Source organism: Rhinoraja longicauda, chromosome 16, assembly GCF_053455715.1.
Source record: "Rhinoraja longicauda isolate Sanriku21f chromosome 16, sRhiLon1.1, whole genome shotgun sequence".
Taxonomy (NCBI): Eukaryota; Metazoa; Chordata; class Chondrichthyes; order Rajiformes; family Arhynchobatidae; genus Rhinoraja; species Rhinoraja longicauda.
The window spans coordinates 47,240,792-47,254,160 of record NC_135968.1 but is presented as its reverse complement, the minus strand read 5'-3'; the positions used below and the strand labels follow the sequence as shown (position 1 = coordinate 47,254,160).

The 13,369-nt window shown below is 44.6% G+C and overlaps 1 protein-coding gene across 1 annotated transcript in view; it reads left to right on the top strand.

The window, feature by feature from the left end:
• Positions 1-13,369, top strand: part of LOC144600986 (kinesin-like protein KIF20B) — a 101,998-nt gene that overhangs the window by 36,216 nt on the left and 52,413 nt on the right. The window contains 2 exon segments of the mRNA XM_078412897.1: positions 917-1,064; positions 1,799-2,036. Coding sequence (XP_078269023.1) covers positions 917-1,064; positions 1,799-2,036 — 386 coding nt within the window.

The following is a 13,369-nucleotide window of genomic DNA, read 5'->3' as shown; positions in this document are numbered from 1 at the left end:
CCGGAAACAGGCCTTTCTCGGCCCTCCAAGTCCGTGCCGCCCAGCGATCCCCGTACATTAACACTATCCTACACCCACTATCCTACACCCACTAGGGACAATTAACCTACATACCTGTACGTCTTTGGAGTGTGGGAGGAAACCGAAGATCTCGGAGAAAACCCACGCAGGTCACGGGGAGAACGTACAAACTCCTTACAGTGCAGCACCCGTAGTCAGGATCGAACCTGAGTCTCCAGCGCTGCATTCGCTGTAAAGCAGCAACTCTACCGCTGCGCTACCGTGCCGCCAAAAATTGAGAAATCTTTTAAGAAAAGCGATGGATAACTATTGACACGAAGTAACTGTCATACCCTGCTTTAATCTCCATGTCTGAAATTGTGCCCACTGAAAGGCCATGCAGATCTGACATCAAAAGGTTTCAGTTGTACTGCTGTATGTAACTGTCAAATAATTGTCTGCTCATTTGTACTTCATTGGTTAAATGCAAAAGAACATCAGAATGTTTAATGTCCTCAGCAATGCAAAAGAAAATAGAATTGGAGTTGTTTTCAAATTGTCCCAAAGTAGGGGGGTGGGGGGTCACAATTTGCAACTCTTTAATTCTTGATCACATGTTCTGCTCTTATGTCTGGCCTTTGTTCCAATCTGGCTACCTCCCACACCTTGTCCTGCTTCTGCACTCTTCCAGCTTTCTTTTCCCTCTCTTCAATCACCTGATTCTCGAAATGTCGCCTATCTATGTTCTCCAGAGATGCTGTCTAACATGCTGAGTTACTCCAGCACTTTGTGTCTATTTTTAATCTTAATCATATTGTTTATAGATGGTTATTGTACTGTTGTGCATTTCTACCACTTTTTCAATATATTGTAATTTCACTATTTTTCATTATGGAATGTCGCATTTTCTTTCCAGAGAACATTCAAAGGAATATAGCAGATTGTCAGAAGATAGAATTGAAAAACGCAATGAAATATTTCAAACTTTAGTCAAGACGTATGCTGCTATTGATCAAATTGATGATTCTGTTGTTGAAGTATGTTCCAAATCAGAAATTGGTCAGGTGGGTATGTTTAAGTTTTTAATTGAGATTTTCATCTGTACTTTTGATAAACAACCTTTCAAAATATCAATTTGAGAGTCATCTTTTGAATAAAAATCTGACCTTGACTGTATTTCAGTCTTTGAACAGTTATGCAATTTACGCAAGTTTTTTTCTAAGAACTGAACAATAGGGCTAGACTGTGTGGTTCTCTAAGCCAGCACCAAACATCTTTCTCTGGCTGGCTGTGGATTAGGTCCTCAACCCCATTTTCCTACGTATACCCAAAAGTCTCAACACTTGTACAGTAAGAAAATCTGTCTCTCTTGACCTTGAAAGCATTCAATTATTCAGCCTCCATAGCGTACTTGAATAGAGACCCAAGAATTTCTCATCATCTTAGATGGGTAAATATTATTCTGAAACAATATTCCGTTGTACCTTGATGGGAGAAATGTTCTCGGTGCCTACTCAGTCAAAACCCTTAATTTAGTGTTTAAAAAAAAAATCACTTTCCTTCAAAACTGAGTACAAGCTGTTTTACTTGCCAAACCTGTGTCGATGCTTGTATTGCCTTTAATGCCATGATTTCACAAAACAAGCTTTCCATCTTGATAATTAACATAATGAATTTTCTTTGGAGTGTCTCCATGACATATATGATTCCCTTTGCATAGGAAACATCTGAACTGAGCATTTTGCCATTAACATAAGCTTACTGTTCAGTTGTTTTTGTTTCTCATTTACAATGCTAGTTGTGCAAAACTTCAATTTCATCAAATCATGAAAGTCTGGTTAATACTAATGTTATGGGATACATCAAATCCTTGGAGCCAGATGTTGCTGAAATCAAGAAGCAGGCAGAAATAATCCACGACCATCTGGCATCTGCTCCAGGTCCTGAAGAAACTATTGCACAACTAGAAGCTCGTTTGGTGTGTGCAATTGAGGAGCTGAACCAAACCAAAGAAATACTGAATAAGAACACTGCTGGTAAGTCTGTAAAAGTGGTGTTGTGCTATAATTAAACATAATATTATTCATGAATTATATTTAATTTTGCAATATTGATTATATTTAGGGTAAATGTGAAAAGAATATGAAAACTGAGCAACATAGAGGATGTAGCATAGGAATGGTCGTTTTTGTAATTGTAAAAGCCAAGGTATCAGTTGTTTACCTGGTACAGAGATAAAAGATCTCTGAGCATCTGATGAGGAATTCAGAAAGATTCAATTGGTCTACTCCATTTCGGGAGTAACTGAATAGGGGTGATAGGAAGGAGGTTGTGCTAGGGAAAAGTTTCTAAGTAAGATACTATATATTTTTTTGATTTAAACCATGCATATTTGTAAAGTCAAAACCCATTTTGATAACGTGATAAATATCTTCCATGTTCTATATCACTAACATGATGCTGATGGGCATGAAGTTAAAACAATGCCAGCAACCAAAAATTAGATATTTATAAGATATTTACAGGATAGACCCCATACAAATGTGGGTCCCTTGAAGGCAGACACAGATGAAATTATTATGGGTAACAAGGAAATGGCAGAAGACTTCCGATCTGTCTTCACTGAGGAAGACACAGACAATCTCCCAGATGTACTGGAGGACAGAGGATCTAGGGGGATAGAGGAACTGAAACAAATTTGTATTAGGCGAAAAATAGTATTGGGTAGACTGATGGGACTGAAGGTTGATAAATCCCCAGGGTCTGATGGTCTGCATCCCAGGGTACTCAGGGAGGTGGCTCGAGAAATAGTGGACGCATTGGTGATCATTTTCCAATGTTCAATAGATTCAGGATCTTAACGGTGCATTTGGATAGCAGTAAAAGGATAAGTCCAAGTCAGCATGGATTTTTTGAAATGGAAACCATGCTTGACTAATCTTCTGGAATTTTTTGAGGATGTGACAAGTAAAATGGATGAAGGGGAGCCAGTGGATGTAGTGTATCTAGACTTTCAGAAAGCCTTTGATAAAGTCCCACACGGGAGATTGGTGAGCAAAATTAGAGCACATGGTATTGGGGGTAGGGTGTTGACATGGACTGAGAATTGGTTGGCAGACAGGAAGCAAAGAGTAGGATATAAACGGGTCCTTTTCAGATTGGCAGACAGTGGCGAGTGGAATGCCGCGAGGCTCGGTGTTGGGGCCGCAACTGTTTACCATATATAGACAATAGAAAATAGGTGCAGGAGAAGGCCCTTCGAGCCAGCACCGCCATTCAATGTGATCATGGCTGATCATTCTCAATCGGTACCCCGTTTCTGCCTTCTCCCCATACCCCCTGACTCTGCTATCCTTAAGAACTCTATCTAGCTCTCTCTTGAATGTATTCAAAGAATTGGCCTCCACTGCCCTCTGAGGCAGATTCACAACTCTCTCACTAAAAAAGTTTTTCCTCATCTCTGTTCTAAATGGCCTACCCCTTATTCTTAAACTGTGGCCCCTGGTTCTGGACTCCCCCAACATTGGGAACATGTTTCCTGCCTCTAACGTGTCCAACCCCTTAATAATTTTAAACGTTTCGATAAGATCCCCTCTCATCCTTCTAAATTCCAGTGTATACAAACCTAGTCGCTCCAGTCTTTCAACATATGACAGTCCCGCCATTCCGGGAATTAACCTAGTAAACCTACGCTGCATGCCCTCAATAGCAAGAATATCCTTCCTCAAATTTGGAGACCAAAACTGCACACAGTATTCCAGGTGCGGTCTCACTAGGGCCCTGTACAACTGCAGAAGGACCTATTTGCTCCTATACTCAACTCCTCTTGTTATGAAGGCCAACATTCCATTGGCTTTCTTCACTGCCTGCTGTACCTGCATGCTTCCTTTCAGTGACTGATGCACTAAGACACCCAGATCACGTTGTACGTCCCCTTTTCCTAACTTGACACCATTCAGATAATAATCTGCCTTCCTATTCTTACCACCAAAGTGGATAACCTCACACTTATCTACATTAAACTGCATCTGCCATGCATCCGCCCACTCACACAACCTGTCCAAGTTACCCTGCAACCTCATAGCATCTTCCTCACAGTTCACACTGCCACCTAGCTTTGTATCATCGGCAAATTTGCTAATGGTACTTTTAATCCCTTCATCCAAGTCATTGATGTATATTGTAAATAGCTGCGGTCCCAACACCGAACCTTGCGGTACCCCACTAGTCACTGCCTGCCATTCTGAAAGGGACCCATTTATCCCCACTCTTTGCTTTCTGTCTGTCAACCAACTTTCTATCCATGTCATTACCCTACCTCCAATACCATGTGCTCTAATTTTGCCCACCAATCTCCTATGTGGGACCTTGTCGAAGGCTTTCTGAAAGTCGAGGTACACCACATCCACCGGCTCTCCCCTGTCAATTTTCCTAGTTACATCCTCAAAAAATTCCAGTAGATTAGTCAAGCACGATTTCCCCTTCGTAAATCCATGCTGACTCGGAACGATCCTGTTACTGCGATCCAAATGCTCAGCAATTTCGTCTTTTATAATTGACTCCAGCATCTTCCCCACCACTGATGTCAGACTAACTGGTCTATAATTTCCCGTTTTCTCTCTCCCTCCTTTCTTGAAAAGTGGGATAACATTAGCTACCCTCCAATCCACAGGAACTGACCCGGAATCTAGAACATTGGAAAATAATCACTAATGCGTCCACAATTTCTAGAGCCACCTCCTTAAGCACCCTGGGATGCAGACCATCAGGCCCTGGGGATTTATCAGCCTTGAGTCCCATCAGTCTACCCAAAACTTTTTCCTGCCTACTGTGGATTTCCTCCAGTTCCTCTGTCACCCTAGGATCTCTGGCCACTAGAACATCTGGGAGATTGTTTGTATCCTCCTTAGTGAAGACAGATCCAAAGTACCGGTTCAATTCGTCTGCCATTTCCTTGTTCCCCATAATAAATTCCCCTGCTACTGTCTTCAAGGGACCCACATTTGCCTTGACTATTTTTTTCCTCTTCACATACCTAAAAAAGCTTTTACTATCCTCCTTTATATTATTGGCTAGTTTACCTTCGTACCTCATCTTTTCTCCCCGTATTGCCTTTTTAGTTATCTTCTGTTGCTCTTTAAAAGAGTCCCAATCCTCTGGCTTCCCACTCTTCTTTGCTATGTTATACTTCTTCCCTTTTATTTTTATGCTGTCCTTGACTTCCCTTGTCAGCCACGGGTGCCTCTTACTCCCTTTAGAATCTTTCCTCCTATTTGGGATAAATTGATCCTGCAACTTCTGCATTATTCCCAGGAATACCTGCCATTGCTGTTCCACAGTCTTCCCTGCTAGGGCCTCCTTCCAGTCAATTTTGGCCAGCTCCTGCCTCATGGCTCCGTAATCCCCTTTGCTATACTGTAATACTGACACCTCCGATTTTCCCTTCTCCCTCTCAATTTGTAGATTAAAACTTATCATATTGTGGTCACTGCCTCCTAATGGCTCTTTTACCTCAAGTCCCCTTATCAGGTCAGGTTCATTACATAACACTAAATCCAGAATTGCCTTCTCCCTGGTAGGTCATATATTAATGATTTGGATGAAGGAATTAGAAGTAACACTAGTAAGTTTGCAGAAGACACAAAGCTGGGTGGCAGTGTGAACTGCGAAGAGGATGTTAGGAAGTTGCAGGGTGACATGGACAGGTTGAGTGAGTGGGCAGATGCATGGCAGATGCAGTATCTATATACTAAAACTCTCGTTTGTTTGTTTGTGATCGAACTACAGCCAAAACAGTACACAATAGCACGACAATTTTAGGCCCGCCTTACTCACCGTCGTCGCTTTAATGGTAGTGCAAGTAGTTTTATTGAAATCGGCGTTATATTTTTAACGTTATTCACATTTTAAAGTTATTTAAAAACCAGCGCATGCACAATCGGGGCCGATCCTCAAATAAGATGGCCGCCAGACCAGCGCCTACACGTACGTAAGATGGCCGGGTGACTGCGCGTGCGCAGTTGGGGAGGGTCGCCATTTTGCGTTCAGCTCCCACTTCCTGCCCGATTGGTTCCGAGGCCTACGTGGGGGGAGCGGCACCGCCGCCTCTGCAAACCCCGGGCGACTCCATCATGGCCGCCCCGGAGCTCCCGCCCCGCCATCACCGCTGCCTCCACTCCAAACCACGGGCATTTCCTTCACTGCTGGGCCCCAGAGCCCCCGCTGATCCATCGTGCCGCCGCTGCTGCTTCTTCACGCTCTAAACTATGGGCGTCTCCTTCACCGCCAGCGCCGCCACTGCTGCTCCTGCTCTAAACTACGGGCGTCTTCTTCACTGCTGGGCCCCGGAGCCCCGCTGATCCATCGTGCCGCCCCTTCTGCTTCTTCCCACTCTAAACTACGGGCGTCTCCTTCACTGCTGGGCCCCGGAGCTCCCGCTGAGCCGCTGCTGCCTCCTCCTGCTCTAAACCCTGGGCGTCGCCGCTGATCCCTCCGGCTCCCGCTCAGCCATCACCGCTGCCGCCGCTCCTGCTACCGCTCTCAGCCACGGGCGTTTCCTTCACCTGAGCCCCTGCTCCCGCTCTAAACTACGGGCGTCTCGTTCACCGCTCAGCCCCGGAGTCACCGCTGCCAAGCAGTTAAAGGTCAGACTTGCTGGACCAAGCGGACCCTCTGGACCCAAACTCCTCCGGCATTCGCGCAGCGCCTGATCCCTCCCCTCCTGCTGCTGAGCTGTTAAAGATAACCCCCCTTAAAAACTCCCCCCAACCTCCCCTACATTAACTGAAATTGAGCTAAGGTTGATTTAAAGAACCCCACTCCATCCCCCCCTCCTCTAACTTTATCCCCACTCACGCACTCCATCCCTCTCCTCCCCCTTTATCCCCCCTCCCCTCACCTGATTAATACCTATCTCTTTTTAACATCATGCCAAGAGGGAGGAAGACTTCTGAGGTCATGCAGACATCCAAACCCGTCCGAATTTGGCAGAAAGTTTTCGCCTTATTTCATTTCCGCCATTCCGATTTCGCCTCACATTTTTCCGGGAAAACATATGCCTTGACACTTGCCTCGCCGCGTCTCTTGCCTGGCCTCGCCGCTTGCCCGGCCTCACCAGTGCGGGCTGGGCCTCGCCGTTCACCGGGCCTCTCCTCGCCGCTACGCTCGCCGGGCCGGGACTCGCAGCCCTGCCGGGCCTCGCCTCGCCGCCCACCGGGCCTTTGTGATTTGCTGTTGAAGAGCAGTGGAGCAAGTATGTCTTCAATGAAATTAGGTATATACAGTTTTAAATGAAACTCTTTCTTCATAACTTAGTCATACATTTTATGACCGTTGTTCTTTTATTCAATACCAAGAGAATTGGGATGTGTAAGGAAAAACCAAAATAGAAAAACCAAAGCAAAACAATTTTTTCTTTGTTGTAAAAAGTGTTTCTGTTCAATAACCTTTCTATAAATACCAGAATATACTCATGATAGGCCTGACATTGTACATGTAGTCCAAGAACTACAGACTGTTGGAAACAATAGTTGTTTTTCACACATGAATATAGCGCAACGCATATGCGCATTTGGCGTGCATACTTTTTTTTGCTGAAAAGTTGCATTACGTGCCTATTATGAATTTGATGTAAAATTCTGAATTTTGGACACCAAAATTATGAATTTATAAAATCAAATGTTGGGAGGTCTGTTCATGGACCATATTACGGCCACACCTGTCCATGTTGGAAGAATGGAAGATGCAGAAAGAGATTCCCAAAGCCGTTTATCGAAAGCACAAGGTGTGGAGATGAGTCACATCCTCTGTACAGGAGAAGATCTCTGGATATGGAAGGATTTCAGGGACGTCAAGAAGGACGCCGGGATCGACCTATTCTGAATGGGTGGTGCCCTGTAATGCTCAACTCTTGAAGTTATTCAAATGTCACATTAATGTTGAGATATGCTCTTCTGTAAAGTCGGTCAAATACGTGTTCAAAATACACCTTGAAGGGGAGTTTATTCACAAAATGCTGGAGTAACTCAGCAGGTCAGGCAGCATCTTGGGAGAGAAGGAAATGCCTGACCTGCTGAGTTACTCCAGCATTTTGTGAAAAACCCATTCCTTCTCTCCCGAGATGCTGCCTGACCTGCTGAGTTACTCCAGCATTTTGTGAAAAACCCATTCCTTCTCTCCTGAGATGCTGCCTGACCTGCTGAGTTACTCCAGCATTTTGTGAAAAACCCATTCCTTCTCTCCCGAGATGCTGCCTGACCTGCTGAGTTACTCCAACATTTTGTGAATAAATACCTTCGATTTGTACCATCATCTGCAGTTATTTTCTTACACTACCTTGAAGGGGAGTGATCAAGCAGTTTTGGGAATTAACAGGGATGACAAAATTGCACAGTACTTTACTGGCAGATATATTGGTCCATCGGAAGCGGTGGGACCAATCCGTGGATTTCCAACTCATGAGAGACGCCCCGCTGTCCTTCGACACCAGGTACATCTACCACAAGAACAACGAGTCATCATCAGTCGATGCTGGTCGGCAGGTGAGAAATAAGGATATCACGAGAACAACTTTAACTGAATTCATGGAATTGTGTTTTCAAGATCAATTTGCAAGAACACTGTACTACGCTGATGTACCTTGATTTTACACATGGAACAATGTGGAAGGAAGGTTGGGAAGATAGTGGAAGATCTTCCAGGTATTTTTGAAGCCAATGTTCTGGGACGAGTGTATACAATTTCTCCAAGATGTGGTGACCTCTACTACTTGAGACTGCTTCTCCATCACGTAAAAGGGCCAGTATCCTTCGATTCATCGAGGACACATGACGGACATATTCTTCCTTCAAAGACGTCTGCATAGAAAGAGGTTTGTAGCAAACTGACGACCATTGGCATCAAACGATGGAAGATGCTGAGTGGACAAGACTCCCCGATGCAATGAGAGATTTGTTTGTTTTACTGACGATTGCTGAGATCAACACTCCTCGACAATTATGGGATCGCTTCAAGAATTCAATGTCTGAAGATTACCTTCGAAGAGAATGGAGAACAATCGATGATCCAAATATCATGATTGATGAGAGGCATCATGATCAGGCTCTGTTGTATATTCAAGACAAGCTTGCGAATTACAACAAGACACTGGGATACTTTCATTTGCCACTACCAAGACATGGAAGGATGAACCTTGATGGTGACAATCCAGAATTGCTGCGTGAATTGCAGTACAATAGACCTGAACAATAGTGATTTGTTGAAGAGAAGGAACCTCTACTGAATGCTGAGCAAAGAGCAGTGTATGACCAGTGTATGTGTGCAGCTGCTTGGAAAGGAATGTTCCTTCAATGTTTTTCATTGATTCACCAGCAGGAATGGGCAAGACATTTCTCACCAATTTGATCCTCTCCAAAGTTCGAGGTCAAGTTGATGTTGCTTTTGCTGTAGCATCCTCTGATATAGCAGCTACATTGATGCCTGGTGGAAGAACTGCACATTCTTGATTCAAGATACCCATTGAAGTGACCGATAATACAATGTGCAACATTGAGAAGAGCTCCAACATGGTTCATTGACAAGACAAGATGGCGGCGCGCTCAGATGCAGTGGCTTTAAGCTCTCCAGCTCGGTGCTATTTGTTTTGTTTGTTTTGTCTACTTGTTAATGTTGAGTTCTGTTGGGCGAATAACAGTTACAGCTGTAATTACAGCTACAGCTATAGTCGACCAGATATTTAAAATATTTTAAATAAAGGACAACGAAGCAACCAAGGAATTACAAGCGAATTTCTGCAATCACACAACATACCGGAGGAGATTGCCAGAACACCGGGCTCTCCGTGGATTGTTTTCGACCTTGGCGAACGTCGAAGGAGGAAACAAAAGCGGGGATGCCGGTCGGGTCTACTTGCTAGACTAAAGAAACAACCGCATAAACCATCTCTTCCCAGCGTATTTCTTACTAACGCCAGATCCATCATCAACAAAATGGACGAATTACATCTACAGATTTCCACGAACAACCTCATAAAAGACTGCTGCATCCTACTAATAACAGAGACGTGGTTAAACGCGCTCACACCCGATGCCGCCATGGAGCTAGCAGACCGCACAGCGTTCCGTTGGGACAGAAACAAAGACTCTGGTAAGACCAAGGGCGGTGGGGTTTACATCTACGTACACAACGACTGGTGTACTAATACCAACATCGTAGACAGCCATTGTTCTCCTGATCTGGAATACCTAACGGTCAAATGCAGGCCCTTTTACCTTCCTCGGGAGTTTACCGCTATAACTGTTACAGCTGTTTACATTCCACCGGACGCTAATGCTAGCACAGCTCAAGGCTACCTACTAAACGCCATAAACTCTCAACAGAAGACTTATCCCGAGGCTGTCCATATTATAGCCGGTGATTTCAACCACGCAGACTTAAAAGCAGTTCTCCCGAAATTTCATCAACACATTAAATGTGCAACCAGGGGGAAAAATACTTTGGACAAAGCCTATTCAAACATCAAGAGTAGCTACAGGACAACATCGCTACCTCACTTGGGACAATCAGACCACCTATCCATACTTCTAACTCCAGCATACACCCCCTTAAGAAGGAAAGCCCCCCCCGCCATCAAAATGGTTAAAATGTGGCCTGAAGGAGCATCCTCGCAGCTTCAGGATTGCTTTGAAAGGACTAATTGGGACATTTTTGAGGACCAGGATTTGGAGGAGTACACATCAACAGTACTCTGTTACATTAAGAACTGTGTTGACATTGTCACTGTCGACAAATGCATCCGGGTGCACTCAAACCAGAAACCCTGGATGACAAAGGAGGTCAGAACTATCTTAAAGGATCGTAATGCTGCCTTTAGGTCCAAGGACAAAGCCCTCTACAGCGTGGCTAGAGCCAACCTTAAGAGAGCCATCAAAAGAGCAAAAGGAAAACACAAAAAGGAGATTGAGGACCACTTCACCCACAAGGACCCACGACGACTTTGGCAGGGAATCCAGCACCTCACAAATTACAAAACCAGCAACTACAAGATCGCTGATGCAAACGCCTCGATGGCAGAGGAACTTAATGGCTTCTTTGCCCGCTTTGAGGTGAGAGCGGCAAAGTTAGTTACACCATCTACACCTGCCTTCAACAGCCACACGCTCACGGTACAGGAGCATGAGGTGAGGCGTGTGCTCAGGGCTGTCAACACAAGGAAGGCTACAGGCCCGGATGGAGTGACGGGAAGGGTGTTGAAAGAATGTGCAGACCAGCTCTCAGTGGTCTTCACGAAGATCTTCAACCTGTCCCTGTCCAAAGCCATCATCCCATCCTGCCTGAAATCCGCAACAATAATCCCACTGCCAAAGAAACCAGTCATCCGTGATCTCAACGACTACCGTCCTGTTGCACTAACCCCAGTCATTATGAAGTGCTTTGAGAAGCTGGTCCAGCAGCACATCAAAGCCAGCCTCTCAGCCACTATCGACCCACACCAATTCGCTTACAGATCAAACAGGTCTACAGAGGACGCCATTACTACTGCCCTACACACCGCACTGACCCATCTTGAGCGGCAGGGCAGTTACGTGAGATGCTCTTCATAGATTATAGTTCAGCATTTAACACGGTCATCACGGACAGACTGGTTTCTAAACTAACTGATTTAGGACTCTCCCAATCTATCTGTAACTGGATTAAGGACTTCCTGACCAATCGGCCCCAGATGGTCAGATTAGGCCCTCACACATCCTCCACTCTCACAATCAGCACCGGCTGCCCACAAGAATGCGTGTTGAGCCCTCTTCTCTACGCCCTTTACACCCATGACTGCACCCCCACTCATCCTACCAACGCCATCATCAAGTTTGCGGATGACACGACTGTGGTTGGACTCGTCTCAGGAGATGACGAGACAGCCTACAGAGATGAAGTCCAAAAACTGATAGGATGGTGTGCGGAAAACAATCTGGCTCTGAATCCTTCCAAAACAAAAGAACTCATAATAGACTTCCGAAGACACAATACGGGCTACACACCACTGCATATCAGCGGGGTTTGTGTGGAAAGGGTCCCTGCCTTCAAGTTCCTGGGCACGCATATTGCTGAGGATCTCTCCTGGACCACAAACACCATAGCGGCAGTCAAAAAGGCACAGCAGCGGCTCTACTTTCTGAGGATCCTTAGGAAGAACAACCTGCAAGAGCAGCTGCTAGTGACTTTCTACCGTTGCACCATCGAGAGTGTGCTGACGTACTGTATTTCTATGTGGTACACCAGCAGCTCAGAGGCAAACAAGAAAGCCCTTCAGAGGGTCATCAACTCTGCAAAGAAAATCATTGGTTGCCCACTGCCCTCTCTAGAGGAACTTTACTCCCTCCGCTGCCTCAGCAGAGCAGCCAACATCCTGAGGGATCCTTCCCACCCTGGTCATCAGCTGCTCCAACTGCTGCCCTCTGGTAGACGGTTCAGGTCCATTACATCACGGACTAATAGACTCAAGAACAGTTTCTACCCCAGTGTCATACGTGAGCTGAACACTGCCAGACACTCACATAAAACTGAAGGGAAGGAACGGAACTGATCGGAACACTGTCAGTTACTTGTCAGAAAACATAAGCCTCAATTTAATACAAGTTTACATTCTACTGCACTTATATTGTTGACATTTGCTAAACTTATTACATGTTACAACCGACCGCACCTTATATTTAATTACATTACTTTTTTTATTATTATTTTTTTTAAACGGCACTTGCAATATGTTAGCTCTCATTGCTGTGCAATAACTTGCTGTCTTGATTGCACTGTACACTGCCTCGACCGTATTGTAATTGTTTTGTCTATATTGTATTAGAGGTCAGTTTGTTTAATTCAGTAGATTAGGTTTAGCTTGTTATGGATAAAGGTTTGTCCTTTGTACTGTCTGCTGTGTGTGATTGCATCATCTGGACTGCTTTAATTTCGCTGTACTTTGTGTAGTGACAATAAAGGTTTTTTTACAAATTTTACAATTTACAAATTTTTACAAATTTGATCAGGAGTATGAGACTGATTGTTTGGGATGAGTGCCGATGATTAGGAGGTAGAGCTTTGAAGCGGTGGACAGAACTCTTCGAGATCTATGCAAACAGAACGATGAGCCATTTTGGCGGCATTCTTACCATTTGTTGTGGCGATTTTCGACAATTCCTTCCTGTTGTGAAATGGAGAAATGATGCTAATGTTGAAAATTCCTGCATCAGGAAATCTTATTAACGTTCAAATTGTTGTTATATTTTGTTATTCACATTTTAAACTTTAATAAATCCCTTTTCCACCTGCTGTCCCCGTCAGCCGCCCATGCGCAGTAATACCTCCATGTTCTATATCACAA